The 15,299-nt window shown below is 34.6% G+C and overlaps 2 protein-coding genes and 1 long non-coding RNA gene across 3 annotated transcripts; all 3 read right to left on the bottom strand.

Annotated features, from left to right (window-relative positions):
* Positions 1–3,716: 3,716 nt before the first annotated feature.
* Positions 3,717–5,035, bottom strand: LOC139503785 (uncharacterized). Its single transcript, XR_011659192.1, has 2 exons — positions 4,785–5,035; positions 3,717–3,787 (listed from the first exon to the last, which is right to left on the bottom strand). It is a non-coding gene; the product is annotated as an uncharacterized lncRNA (long non-coding RNA).
* A 5,013-nt stretch (positions 5,036–10,048) lies between these two features.
* LOC139502968 (uncharacterized) lies at positions 10,049–12,886 on the bottom strand. The gene is made up of 2 exons (XM_071292634.1): positions 12,834–12,886; positions 10,049–11,875 (listed from the first exon to the last, which is right to left on the bottom strand). The coding sequence occupies exon 2, from the start codon at positions 11,101–11,103 to the stop codon at positions 10,183–10,185; it is 921 nt and encodes a 306-aa protein (XP_071148735.1). The 5' UTR covers positions 11,104–11,875; positions 12,834–12,886; the 3' UTR covers positions 10,049–10,182.
* On the bottom strand, positions 11,346–12,312 carry LOC139503295 (transcription intermediary factor 1-beta-like). Its single transcript, XM_071293056.1, has 2 exons — positions 12,234–12,312; positions 11,346–11,875 (listed from the first exon to the last, which is right to left on the bottom strand). Exons 1-2 carry the CDS (start codon positions 12,310–12,312, stop codon positions 11,346–11,348), a joined length of 609 nt encoding a protein of 202 aa, XP_071149157.1.
* Positions 12,887–15,299: the final 2,413 nt, after the last annotated feature.

A 15,299-nucleotide genomic window follows, 5' to 3' on the forward strand; every position in this document is an offset into this window, starting at 1 on the left:
AACTCCTGGAATAGGCCGACCCTACCCCCATTTTTGGACATTTTTTTCAAATTTTGAGCTTTAGTTTCAGATTTTTGAACATAGCCCCGTTCGATACCTAGTGCAAAAGATGCGCCTGTTTATCCTCTACAAGACCTATATAGTCATACCCCGTGACACCCCTCATTATTTTTCTCTAGAAGTCCTAGAATAGGCCGACCCCCCTAATTTTTTGACATTTTTTTCAAATTTTGAGCTCTATTTTCAGATTTTTGAACATAGCGCCCTTCGATACCTAGCGCAAAAGAAGCGTCTGTTTCTCCTCTACAAGACCTTTATAGTCATACACCGTGACACCCCTCATTATTTTTCTCTAGAAGCCCTGGAATAGGCCGACCCCCCTAATTTTTTGACATTTTTTTCAAATTTTGAGCTCTAGATTAAACAATGACATAAAAGGTGCTATATTTTACAGGGTAGGACTACTTTTACATACGTTCTAAATTGAAGAGGGTGCATAGGTGGCCCTACACCTACAAATAATCCGTTGATAGATGCAGAGTTATTGTGGTACTGAATAGTAGCCTAACAAGTTATGCGACTTGTTAAATCAATAGATTGGATGAAAACCATTTCAAAATTGAGTTAAAATTGCTATATTTTACTGTAAATTCAGAAATTATTGCGTGCATTTATTATTGCGATTTTGTCATTTTAGACTTAAATGCGATTTTGATTTTTACGATTTTGAGAAAAATCCTGTTTAATTCATATGAAATATTTCAAAATGCGAGTTTAGATTACTGCGTTTACAACTCAGTCGCATTTTTCGCAATAATAAAAACCTCGCATTAATTTCTGAATTTACAGTAACTGATTTTCTGCCTTTTGGAATATTTTTTTATTTAACGGCCGTTGTTGTCTTATTCTGTTTTTTGGTTTCTCGATATATCGCCTTTTTGTTCGCTGGCTTATTGTTCTTGTTCGCTAGATATTGTTCGCTAGCTTCTGCCTGGTCAATGTAAATGTGGAGATACAACTCTATAAAATATTTGTATCTGAACTAACTTGTAATCCGGCACCAGTTGAATACACCAATGGAAATGTGTAGATACACCACTATAAAATATTTGTAATTGAACTAAATTGTAATCCAGCACCATTTGAATACGCCAATGGAAATGTGGAGATACAAGGCTTAAATTAAAATATTGTTTGTTTGCCCTTTACCGACCGACCCTATCAATTCGTTCCGCCTGAAAATCTTTTATTTGTATTTACCAGCAAGATTTTATTTTATTTTATTTTTTCGTTCCTACCAAAAATCTTATATTTGTATTTCCCGCTCAAAACTTTTTTACCGGAATCCTCGGGTTTTATCTTTACGTATAAGGTCCAGTCCGTTTGGTATCACCTGAGCGTTTGACATGAACACTTGCATTTGAAGTTTCAAAGCATTTGTTTGAAATCGATGTTGAACGCTTTCTGAAATCATGATAAGTCTCGATTACCCAGACGCATATTTAAATATAGCGTCTGGGGTGATTAACCGGACTGGTCAAATATTTATAGGGGGCGTAACAAATAATTAAATATAGAACATACCTATAAATAGCACTTCCGTTATCCCCAACATGATTTAAAAAAACAACAGCAGAAAACAGTGTAGTTTATGTACTTGTAGCTCACTTTATGTTGGCCAACTTGCTGATGGGAAATTTTAATACAAACGTCAAATAAATAAAACTGCTTAAAAAATATTTCCCACGTATTCTTGTTCTCGAAGTTCTTGTCTGAAACCACAGGCCTTAAATGTGTTATATTTTAAGGTACAAAAATGTATATAGGAAATTTTTTTTCTGCGACAAGTGCCTGTGTCTGAAACTGAGTGATTTATTAACATGTAATAAAGATCTAAGAGTCAAAATTAAGCTTTAATTGGCCGTACTTAAATATATTCAGATTTCGGATATTGTTTTCGTTGATTAAAAGTACTTTATATAAGTTTTACTCTTTTTTGTCATGGTTTTTATCTTCGACTTCATCATTAACTACTTTTCCAGTTTTGGCTGGTTGTGTCACCCCTGGTTTCCCCATTACCAGGGTACCGCAGACGGCGGCACCCAAACGCCCTCCTCGTTTTATTCTGAGGCCTAGTTACGGCCCTGTGTAACTGAATATTACATCACTCGTCATAGAGGGATCCACCCCATTTTTTTCGTAGGAAAAATGTGGTTGATTATGTAGGGAAACACTGTAGCACGAGTGATTGTAGTTCCCCTCCCTAATAACAAGTTCTGGATTTGCCACTGTGTATAGAGGTTACCACGCTCTCTGTACTTAAATCTATATTTCTGCTTCAATAGTTCAACGGGCTGTAAATTAGGACCTCCTTTTTATAATTATTGTTAATTTCTTTTCATTCTGAACATTACCATTATTTACCACAAGACAATAAAAAAGCAACCAAAGATTAAACTATTTTATATTATTGCACACCTATCCACTTTATTCACTTATCTTCATACTATAAAATACTATTATTCTCTCTCTGTATTGTATCACATTGTCCTGAACATGCATGAAATAATTGTCACTGGACGTCAAGGAACCAACCATCAGTATATTGTGTCACCGTTAGTCTCTATTCTTTATTTTTTATCCATTTTCCTTGTTTTGTCTCATTATTCTCATTTCTGTAAATTCCTGTCATAACTTATAATGTCCTTTTTTTTTATAAATCTGATGCACTCACCTTACAAAACACACACATCAAGTTACGTCTATGTAAAGAAAAACATCTCATACAAATACTATAAGATTGCGTATGTAGAAAAACTTCCTTAACAAGTATAACTGGCAGATCAGCGAAATCACACAATGAGCCAATTCCATTTTCATTTACAAAATTAATTGATCTTAAAACTGCAAACGACAGAATAGTCTGAATGTTTTTAGCTGTTACACCAATAATCGCCTAATCCTTTTAGGAAGACAATATTTAGGAACCAACCTTCATACAAAACCACTTTGCCAGTGTAGCCCGTGTCCATGGAAAAATATAGAACTTAACCAGTCAGTCATGAAACCCAATACTCTTTGAATGCATGTTTGAATCATGTACATGGAAAAGATGGAATGGGATTTATCTCATACTGCATAGTTACATGTAAAAAAGATACTGACTCAAAAGTGTATTCTTCTTCTCCAACTCTTATAATTTCCATCATGCATTAGCCTACAATAAAGGACAAATTCACAAGAACAAAAAAAATAAGGAAATTGGTATGATTGCTAACGAGGCAACAACCCAGTAGAGTTCAAATGACATGGATATACGCAAATGTGATCACTGCATGGCCTTCAATATTAAGAAAACTCCCTACCATATAGTAGTCAACTATAAAAGGGCTCGACATGAAAATGAGATACATTTCAACCATAAAAACTAACTGTTTAATTGTTCATACGATTTTAAATTTGTTAATACAAATCTAACTTCCCTACCATATCTGACAATAATGTGTTTCTTGATATTTGTTTCATTTAATCAATATATGTCTGTTGGGTTTTTTTTTCGCTTTGTGGCGCCTGTCAAAATAATGTATATCCAACATGTTTGGTACTGTGATCTATTTATACTGATTGATGCTTCAGTAATTAAAAAAAATCTTTCAGTTTGAACTTTGTTCTTATAAAATTGAAGCATGATTGTTTATGATACAATGAAAATCCTGAATATTACATGTTTTTTAATTCTTCACATTTTACACATAAAATCTGTGTCCATAAATCATCATTGGTTTGTCTACAAAAGAAAGTAAATATTAAAATCAGATTAATTTTTAGTCACCAGCATAGCATATATATGAAAAACAAATTGTTTAAAAAAACCCATCATAGAAATATATTGTATAAATTATTGTCCTGGGGCAAGCTGAATCCCGCTTTAGGGTGCAATATTATCTTGCTGCGTTGAAGACCCGACCCATTGGTGGCATTAAACTGTTTATTGCTTTTTGGTCGGGTTGCCCAGTGTCTCTTTGACACATACCCTGTTTGTTTTCTCTATTCAAACCAAGAATGGATTTTTTCTCTTTTTTGAAGGCCATACAGTTGCCTATAATTACTCACATCCAATTCATTTGAACTTGAGTGGATAGTTGGTATTCATACTACATCTCCTTATTTGTGTAATATTGAGCTATTGGCAATTTTATCTTCACTTTTTGTTTTAGTCTACATGATAAACTGTTAATAATGAAGATGTCGAGACTTCTTCTGGTATTTTATGGCATTGGATTCACTGGTAGCTGCCTCATTGACACCTCTCTTCATTGATGCTAAATATATTGTTAAACTGTCTTTTGCAGAAAATCTAATATACAAATCATTTTGACCATTTAGTATAAAATCTTCTAGCATCTTTTAGATACACCTCAGAGATACACTTTGTTTTTCTTTGAAAGTGTACATCATTGTGTATCTCTCATCCCCTCTTTGTCTTTACCATGTTTACACATATCAAGATTTAGATAGATACAACAAACATATCTTGGATGAAGGTGATATTTCGGCGTCTTAGCAGTTTTCCTTCAAATATTTATAAAGTAAACGATACTAAACATCAACCCAAAATGTATTTATAACGTATACGACTGTTCGAGTGGTCCCAGTCAACATAACAATTGACATTTATTGTATAATTATAAACTCGTTTTCGTTGCACGGACATGCATGAAAGTATATAACTACTTGGCTGCATTGCAATTTATGTTACAGGGTGTGTTGTTATAACATCTTACCAAGGTTGGATGTGCTGGTTTATTCCTTCGCCTCCATGTCCATGTCAGCCATGCTGTACGGTGTTTTCCGTGAATTGTATTTCGTCACAAAAATATATAAATAGCTTTAAACAACAATCGGTACACTCGGGCTTTTCAATAATATTATCGTAATGTCATTTCTTCCGAAGTCAATAACCAACTTCTTGGTTATTCGTCTTGGACATTATCTTTGACAACAAGCTAAAAAAAGCGGATACTATTCCGAATGTCATAAATAACCATTTTTAAAGAAATTAAGTGTGTACAAACTAATTTGTAAACGGACGTTGTATTCTACGTAGGGATGGCCTTTTGTGATCCGCATATCAGAATGATTATGTTAACGATGCCGCTAAATTATTTATATCTGACATGAACCAAAAGTGACAAAACCCTGTAAAGTGGAGAATATCTGACAGTAAAATCGCCAAGTTTTCCATACAGATCATTTATAAATGTGATGCAAAATACGTGACAATTGAGTTTTAAGTCTTATAGCATTTTTATTGGAAAAAAAGGCACACACGAAATTTGTAACACTCTAGGGACTTTTTCTACTAGTAATTTATGTCTGCCCGGACATTATCTTACCAGTACAAAGTTATCTCTTATATATATTTTTTTCAAAACTAATAGTCCCAGCGGAAAACTTATTTGCAAAAACAAACGGACAAAAAAATGACATTATGCAGATTTTGTATCTATAAAATAAAATATTTTACCTACCTGCCTACCCATGACTATAAACCGAGCCAAGTTATTTTTTTGGGGAAAAAAATAAAATATTTTACCTACCTACCTACCCTGTTTCAAAACATAGGGTCGGAAAAGGGCAAACAAACAATATTTTAATTTAGGCCCAACACTATAAAATATTTGTAATTGAACTAACTTGTAATCCAGCACCATTTGAATACGCCAATGGAAATGTGGAGATACAACACTATAAAATATTTGTAATTGAACTAACTTGTAATCCGGCACCAGTTGAATACGCCAATGTAATGAGTTTGACTGTTCCTTTGGTATCTTTCGTCCCTCTTCTCTTGAATTGATGAGGATATATTTTCAACCTGATTAAAATACAGACTCATTTACAGTTCAATTATAAAAAAGAAGATGTGGTATGATTACCAATGAGACAACTATTCACAAAAGATCCAAATGACACAAACATTAACAACTAAAGGTCACCGTACGACCTTTAACAATGAGCAAAGCCCATACCGCATAGTCAGCTATAAAAGGCCCCGATAAGACAATGTTAAACAATTTAAACGAGAAAACTAACGGCCTTATTTATGAAAATAAAATGAACGAAAAACAAATATGTAACACATAAACAAACGACAACCACTGAATTACAGGCTCCTGACTTGGGACAGGCACATACATAAATAATGTGGCGCAAGCTTTGCTTACGAGGATCTGAAAACACTGCGTTTTATTTTCTGTTCTGGTAATTATCACACCAGCCAATGCAATGTTAGCCTTCAAATTTTTACAGGTGTGTATTAATCCGACAAAACTAGAGGATACCGACAGGACTTTACAACAAACCGTAGAACGAAACGTATTTCACAGAGGATCTGTATTTAATCGGATTGATGTGTTTGACATCCGTATTGTCGATCTTAAGTTACAAAAAATGTAATAACAAAACAATGCACAACTCAATTAATTCTGTTTGCACATGTATACATGTACATATCAACTGCGGGAGATTTACAGGTTTCAAACTCATCATTCTGTCAAAATAATCGCAACTAGTTTACAAAATATAAAAAAATATAAAAATAGGGAGATGTGGTATGCCAATGAGATAACTATCCAGAAGAGACCAAATTAAACCGATATCATTAACTAAATGTCACTGTACGAATTCAACAATGAGTAGAACCCACACACAACAAAGTGGTATCAGTTTGTTTTCATTCCTTTGATTTGTTTGTGCTTTTAATTTTATAAACGATTTTTTTATTTTCACTTTGAGTTTGGAATATTTTTGTTATTTTACTTTGTTCAGTTAGATTTCTGCCACACACACTTCATGTATGTACGAAAACAAAATGACTGACGAAAACAAAATGAACTGACAGGTACAACATCTAAAGCTTGTTACTTACTATTAGATTTCTGCCACAAACACTTCATGTATGAATATATGTACGAAAACAAAATGAGGTCTGGAAACAGGAAGTAGGAAACTTGAGTAGTATACTGCTTTGATGAATAGTTGCTGATGCATTAGGTCAAATATTTGCGGATTGACGTCGGATTAGCTACGGATACGATGCGGCGACATTCGTGGCAATCTGTAGTGGTCCGTGGATTTCCTCATCGTACCCTTAGGCATATTGCTATATGTATCATTATTCTGCATTGATTAGAGGTATAGGAGAGGGTTGAGATCTCACAAAACATGTTTAACCCCGCCGCATTTTTTGCGTTTGTCGCAAGTCAGGAGCCTCTTGCCTTTGTTAGTCTTGCGGGTTTTTTTTAAATTTTAGCTCAGTCATATGTTTTGGTATTTATAGTTATCAAAGGTACCTGGATTATAATTTAGTACGCCAGAAGCGCGCTTCATCTACATACGACTCATCAGTGACGGTTAAAAAAACAAGGTATTTATAAAGCCAATCAAGTACAAAGATGAAAAGCATTGATGATCCAAAAATCCAAAAAGTTGTGCAAAATACGTCTAAGGTAATCTATACCTGGGATAAGAATATCCTTATTTTTTCGAAAAATTCAAAGTTTTGTAAACAGGAAATTTATAAAAAATAAAATACCACATTATTGATATTCATGTCAACACCGAAGTGTTGACTACTGGGCTGGTGATACCCCTTCGGACGGAACGTCCACCAGCAGTCTCATTGACCCAGTGGTGTAAATAGTTATCAAAGGTACCAGGATTATAACTTATACAAAAGAAAATGTGGTATGATGGCCAATGAAACAACTGTCCACAAGATACCAAAATGACACAGATATTAACAACTATAGGTCACTGTACGGCCTTCAACAATGAGCAAATTCCATACAGAATAGTCAGCTATAAAAGGCCCCGATAAGACAATGTTAAACAATTCAAACAAGAAAACTAACGGCCTTATTAATATACACATGGAAAAAAGAATTGCAACAGCAAATTCAAATTCAAATTAAAAAAAAAAAAATTTGTTAAATAATTTGTTGAAATAGAACTAGTTAAACATTATTTAAATATCACATGCGTTTAATCAATAAATATCGACTCTATCAGTTTTTATCTGCACATGCAGCTACTGTACTCGTAAACACTTAAACAGATGTTTTCATCCTCCTTGTTTTCAACACTTAAAATAACCAAGTTTATTAATTTATGTTATTGACACCTTGCAATTGGTCATCCACAACTCATAACTGCAGCAAGATGGCAGATATCCAGCATGAGGGAAGCAGGTATGGCGCTGTGATAATTGCACGTATTTTTGGTCATCACCATTCCACTATAAGTCGTTTTGAGAATAAAAATCAGGCATGAAACGATGTTAAAGACCTTTCGAGGTCCAAAAGACCCCATATAACTTTTCTAGGGAAAATAAAGCATGATGAAGGTTGGTCAGAAGGAAACCCATTGCAAACATAACAATCCTAAAAAGAGAATGATGACCATACAGGAGCCTTTAAACAAGAACTGTTCGAGATCGGCTCATCGCTACTGGTTATCGCGCGATAATACCATTTTAGGGACCTTTGACTACGAACAGACACACAGATACCCGTATCCAATATAGTGCAGAGCTCGCCAAAGTTGTAAATTAGCGTCGTGGAGGAAGAACTAGTGTTCCAATGAAATTCGGTTCATCTTCCTTGGCCCAATCGTAGCCCGAATTTGAACCATATCGAGCATATTTGGGACACTTTTGGGCATTAAGTGCATGAAAGGACACCCCAGTTCAAACAAATCATGAAATAAATAATAGCCTTCGTCAAGATCGGTTTCTCCTAGCTTAGCAACAAATTAGTCGACTTATGGCAGGAATCAGAAGACGTTAACATGCGGTTATAAGTTTTAAAGGAGACTGCGCACAAAGTACTAATTCTTTGGCGTATAACGATCAACCATGATGTGAACAATCATCTAAAGATTAATTTTGAAATGTCTGACATTATAAAGTTTGACTACAGTAAAAGTTTTAAAATGCATTTTCTTTGGACAAAAAACATATCATTTTGTTATAAAAAAATTGGTTAGATAAAACTTTTTTTTTTCATACATTTTTTGATCGTTATAAAGCCAATGTTATCATTAACTACGTTTTAATATTATTTTACACATATTTTATCATATTCCATCCAAAATAAGAGACTTATTTTTCAAGTATTAAAAAATCAAGGTGTTGCAATACTTTTTTCCATATGTATTTAAAAAAAAATGAACGAAAAACAAATATGTAACATGAACAAACGACAACCACTGAAAAACAGGCTCCTGACTTGGAACAGGCAAATACATAAATAATGTGGCGGTGTTAAACATGTTAGCGGGATCCCAACCCTCCCCATAACCTGAGACAGTGGTATAACAGTACAACATAAGAACGAACTATAAAAATCTGTTGAAAAAGGCTTACCTCATCAGATGGACAAACATACAAGTGAACGTGGCCGGGTATTTATACATCCCGACACAAAAAGATACAACAAACAGATCTGAGAGTACTCGCAGTTATCAGACAGCCAGTTCAAAGCCACTAACAACTAATAAAAGAATCATGCATCTAAGACTAAATTGTTAATCCGTACACATCACGTTTCGTCTACATAAGACAAATCAGTGACGCTCATATCAAATTATGTATAAAGCCAAACAAGTACAAAGTTGAAGAGCATTGAGGATACAAAAAATCCAAAAAGTTGTGCCAAATGAAATACGTCTAAGGCAATATATGCCTGGGATAAGAATATCCTTAGTTTTTCGAAAAATTCAACGTTTTGTGAACAGAAAATTTATAGAAATTACAACATTATTGATATTCATATCAACACCGAGGTGTTGACTACTAGGCTGGTGATACCTTCGGAGACGTCCATTTTAATTGAATTCAAACACATTTTTTTAGGGGCCAGATGAGGACCACTTCCGTGTGCATTTGGTGACCTTTTGCTGTTGGCTGCTCTTTTGTCGGATTGTTGTCTCTTTGATATATTCCCCATTTCAATTCTCAATCTTACATATAGAAGTAAAGTTTTATGACGGTTTCAAGAATAAAAAAAGCTTATATTCCACAACGGTTTGTGTTTTAAATCCACGACATTTCTAAACACAACAATGTTACAACCAACTCCCACAATTGTCTGCATCAGTTACGTTATTTCCATATTACATCTATACACTAAAGATTTTCAAACTGTTCCCTTCGTCAAATGTCACTGCTAGTTCTTTAGTCTTATCATTGAAATTGATATGTGTTGGGTTGGTGATCTCATCCTTATGGAACGTAGAACGTTGTTTGGTCGTGAGATCTATTCTAAAGACGGTGTTTCTTTCCTTCTCCATGAGGAATATCAAATTATCTCCTGCTGCAATTCTACAGCTTTTTCTCAGATCTAAGCTGGTGTAGCATGTTTGAGTAGAATTAGCAAACGTTGTGCATTTGATTTCGTGTAAGTTACTTAACGTACAGTATATCTTATTATCAAATACATCTAGATCATAAACATCCTCTTTAAATTCAACCCTTTTCACACTTTTTCCATTGTAATCTATCCAAGAAACCCAAGTATAATTACAAAATACCAGAATCTGACTTTCGATACACGTTATCCAGTTGCAGGATACTGGCCATGGTGATGAACAACCAGTATACTTGATTACTTTAAGTGTACGATAAATATTCTCTAATTTCAGGTCAATAACATGAACACTATCATCTTGAACAATTAATATGTTGTTTCGATCGAACCAGCAAATAGTATCTTTACATATATTATTGTATTTACGGTCAAGTTGGAAAGCGTGTGACTTGCAATCCTTCAGGTTAATGATTCGCAAGTATATAGTTATAGTAGTAAAAGGACTAGGATGCTCCTCACGAACTGATTGTTTTTCGATTATTCCAACCTTGTTGTCTTCCCTGAAGCAACATGCATAAAATTTCGAAGACTTTCCTGCATGATAAATTCCTGTTTTTTTAAGACTTTGTTGTTCATCTAACTCCACGCGTAACTGTGACTGCCTGGTCTTACTCCAACTATTTTGGATTTTTAACGACGTCGTTTGAGCATCCAGACCAAATTCAGTCAACATTGCGTCAATTTTTTCAATGAAATTCTCAGGAAAAACTGTAACGCCATATTGCTCATATCATTCTCTAAAAACTCGAGATTTTTTTCATCTGACAAATGACTGGTATCGAGACGTTTCACGAGATGGAATAAGTTTACTTCGCTCTCTTCTGTTTCTGCTTTTTCAATATCTTGCAGGTTAGTATTGGTTGTTTGTGCTAGAGACTTCAAATGTTCTGTGTTGCTTGATACTTTTTCACCGCCTTAGTTGTAATGGTTATCTATATTTTTCTCCAGTCGATTCAAACGGTCTTCAATGGCTGAACGTAATTGTTTTAGTCGTTCTTGTTGCTGCTCCTTATCCTGATCTATCTTGCTGGACAGCTCATGGTATTCCTCCTTCACCTTTTCTATGGTTTCTTTCTGGTTGTGTATTCGTTGTTTCAGATCATGTATTGCTGAGCTATCCTTGATTCCCTTGGCAGCTTTCTCTATATGGTAAATATCACACTCTTTGTGTGATTCAGATTTACAGACATGACAAACAATTGTATCGTGAATGACGCAAAAAAAGATTAATTTCTGTCCAGTATGTTCTCTGCAAATCTTGGTTATGGTTTTGCTAACGTTGGATATATCTTTTATATCAATGACGTCATGAGGTACAGCAAATCTCCTATGAGCTTTATCACAAGGTCGACAAACAGGTTCCTCACAATCATTACACCAAGAGACAGCAATCTCTTCTTCATCACCTCTGAGACAACCGGCACAAATATGGTTATCTGCCGTTACTGAAAATGCAATGCATAAAATTAGATTTATTTTCATGCGGATTGTTTAAGGCATCTTTCAACACTACTGGGTATATCATGTCTTTTGTTGTTTTAGGTGTAGGAAGACGGAGTGGTCAGATAATACCCTGGACCTTTGACATGAATGACACTTGGTTATAGGAATAAGATTAACCATAAAAATAACAAGAAAGTATATTTACGGAAGCAGGAAAAGATCAGAAAGGAACTGTGATTTCACAAATTTATAGAGCCTTATTATCTTATAATATTAATTTAATAAAGGATAACAACATTACACTCATGTAGTGGGGGATGTGTTGGAGTAATAGATGGAGGTGTAGGGATTTTCTGCTACTGTTAGATGATGACTCAGCTTTTTCTCCGTAGGTTTGGAACCCACGAATGACAATATTGTTCCAACCCCTGATAGGCATGGTGAAAAGGAATATTTGTGATAAATACGAGAAGGCGGTGGTATTAGCATAGAAGCATTTGTCGTGCATGTTAATCGACGGTTGTATCTGGAATATAATACTGAAAATTACACCCAACAGTGTTAGAATTATATTTTTCTGCTGACAAATTTTTGTCCGTTCATCAGCGGGATTCGAACTTATATCTTAATACACAACAGCATCATTCGCTTATCCTCCTGTCCAGCGCTCTAAACTACTCGACCACATCCGCTTTATAAAAATATAATGTCTATAGTCGTAGTGTTACCTTAAGACGGAAGGCGCATCTAGAGATAGACATAAGACATGTATATATTTGGTTTAGTAGAAACGACAGAATAAAGGGTACTTTCCAAGACACAAACTCAGTATTTGCACAGCAGAAAACATAAAAAGCAAAGGAATAGCGTCGCTTAAATTGTTGTTTTCTTACATTCGAGCTTTTAATATTTATCATTAATATATTAAACAATCAATTTGCTTAGGTTAAAACATCTTACCTTGTTCATTAACCAAAAATACGAATATCGATTAAAAGAACCTCACTACAGGTAAAATACATAACACGATATGTGTGCAGATTTTATTGAAATGCTTTTAAATGACTCCAAAAAGTCAATTGTCAATTATTTGATTTGATTTTAATAGTTATCCCACAAAGACGCGCTTTGTCAGTTTAAGATCACCCCGATGACCGGAGGTCAGAGGGTGATCTATCACTGACACACCAAGTCCTATTGGGATAACTATTTTACATCGTAGCTGTTTAGATTAGACGAAAACCATTTACAATTAATAAAATCTAGTTTAGATCCCCTTCCCTTTCATGAATATGACCTACCGAATTAGACTATTTACCGGATTTGTAATCACATAAGCAACACGACGGGTGCCACATGTGGAGCAGGATCTGCTTACCCTTCCGGAGCACCTGAGATCACCCCTAGTTTTTGGTGGGGTTCGTGTTGTTTATTCTTTAGTTTTCTATGTTGTGTCGTGTGTACTATTGTTTTTCTGTTTGTCTTTTTTTATTTTTAGCCATGGCGTTGTCAGTTTATTTTAGATTTATGAGTTTGACTGTCCCTTTGGTATCTTTCGTCCCTCTTTTAGAACGCCACACAACCGTTATAATATACTTTATATATTATATGTGCTATATGATGTATGCCCTTTAAGACCCCCGAACACGATGAGTAGATATCAAACAATATCAACTCGCCCCACTTGCCAATCGGCCCACACTAAATCGCCAATTCATAAAAAGATCGCCACACTCTTGTTTACCGACTCGCCCAAATTTTGAAAAAGTGTAAAATCAAATTAAATAACCAGTATGACAACTCACTTATTAACAAAAAAAGTTTAAACCTCTGCCAACTCGCCCCACTTAAAAAAAATCTTGCTTCTTTTAAGTATGTTGAATTACTGTTGGTTCCTATCCAGTCGTCCTGGTGTAGTGGTATGTGTCGTGGCTTGATATGCTAAAGGTCTTGAGTTCGAATCCCTGCATATACACTGGATTTTTTCTACGTGAATTTTGATTGATAGTCTTTTCCGTATAATTAATTATAAGTTTTATAGTGGATTTGACATTCCCACCAAAATGTTACAGAACAAGGGAAAGCATGCATAACAAAGAAACTCAAACTGGGGTGATATGGTAGGGGCGATCCGGCTCAGATCACCCCTGTTAGAACAAAGGAGCTGGGATGTAATAATTAAAGAGGTTCAATTATCAGCGAATAAGATATGCAAGTGGCAAATCAAAAACAGCACCGCAAATGTTGTTATTTTCTGAAATTGTTAAGAATGGAATTTACACCCCAGTTCTATTGTTATACTTTATAGTTTCTATTTATAAAACAACTGTAAATTGAATAAACCTATTGTTACGAGAAGACCAATGGATTTCGACCATTTGGTGTAACGAACGGCGCTTCTGGAAACACCTGCATTTACAACCAGAAAACACAGTTTATTGTTATTTAAAAAATCCCTTCACTGACTTGAGAGAAACATCAAACACAAAATAAAAGAATTAGGAAACATACAGTTATACATCTGGCTTTGATAATGCGACCTGGCTTCAATAAAATAAAGACCATACTATATCCTTAGCAAGCCAACATTCCACTGCAACTATTAATATATTCGAAGAACATTAAACAGTTCAAATACCTAATCAGCAATATCCAAATTCAACATTAACAAACGTCGTAATTCCACACTATTCAAAAACCAAATGGAATGCTGGAGCTACAAACCCGCCTACTGAAGACCACGTCAATCAAGATAAAGATTTACATTAAATAAATACAATAAATAAATAATCGAAACAATTTCAGGAAATCCAAGATATAAATGCCTCCCTCAAAGTACGATCACCACTTTTCAACCCTCACTTAAAGGCAAATAAAAATTAAAAAGAACTGAATGATCAACCGCTTAAGCAGTAAAGCGTTTTAAATGAGACGATTTCAAGCATAGAAAACAACTAACATCCAAAAGTAAACTTCATGTTTTTTGCAAAGATATTTCTAAAACACGAGTTTCAAGTAAACTCCAACAACAAGTACTGCCACATCAAATACATGTTCTGAAGATTTGTAAACATTTTCCTTCATCATACGTCACTGCGAGTTGTTTTGTCTTTTTATTTAAACTCATATGTGTTGGGTTAGTGATCTCGTCCTTAGGAAATACAGAACGTTGTTTGGTGTAAACATCTACCTTGTAGACGGAATTTCCATCCTTTTCTAACAAAAATATTATAAAATCTGCTACTGCAATTTTACACCTTTCTCGCAAGTCCAGACTGGTAAAACATGTATTAGTCACACCAGAAAAGGTTGTATAGGTCACATAGTTTACGTCGTTGAAGGTGCAATACACAAGGTTATCTTTGATATCTAAATCACCAATATTATCAGGTAAACCGATGAATTTATCGTCAAGGATTTTTGAAG

Source organism: Mytilus edulis, chromosome 14 (genome assembly GCF_963676685.1).
Source record: "Mytilus edulis chromosome 14, xbMytEdul2.2, whole genome shotgun sequence".
Lineage (NCBI taxonomy): Eukaryota > Metazoa > Mollusca > Bivalvia > Mytilida > Mytilidae > Mytilus > Mytilus edulis.

Coding starts and splice junctions, on each gene's coding strand:
- LOC139502968 (XM_071292634.1), bottom strand. CDS start 11,103: ATGTTGACTGAATTTGGTCTGGATGCTCAAACGACGTCGTTAAAAATC.
- LOC139503295 (XM_071293056.1), bottom strand. CDS start 12,312: ATGCCTATCAGGGGTTGGAACAATATTGTCATTCGTGGGTTCCAAACC. Junction 11,876..12,233: donor AGCTGAGTCATCATCTAACA/GTAGCAGAAAAT, acceptor TTGCATTTTCAG/TAACGGCAGATAACCATATT.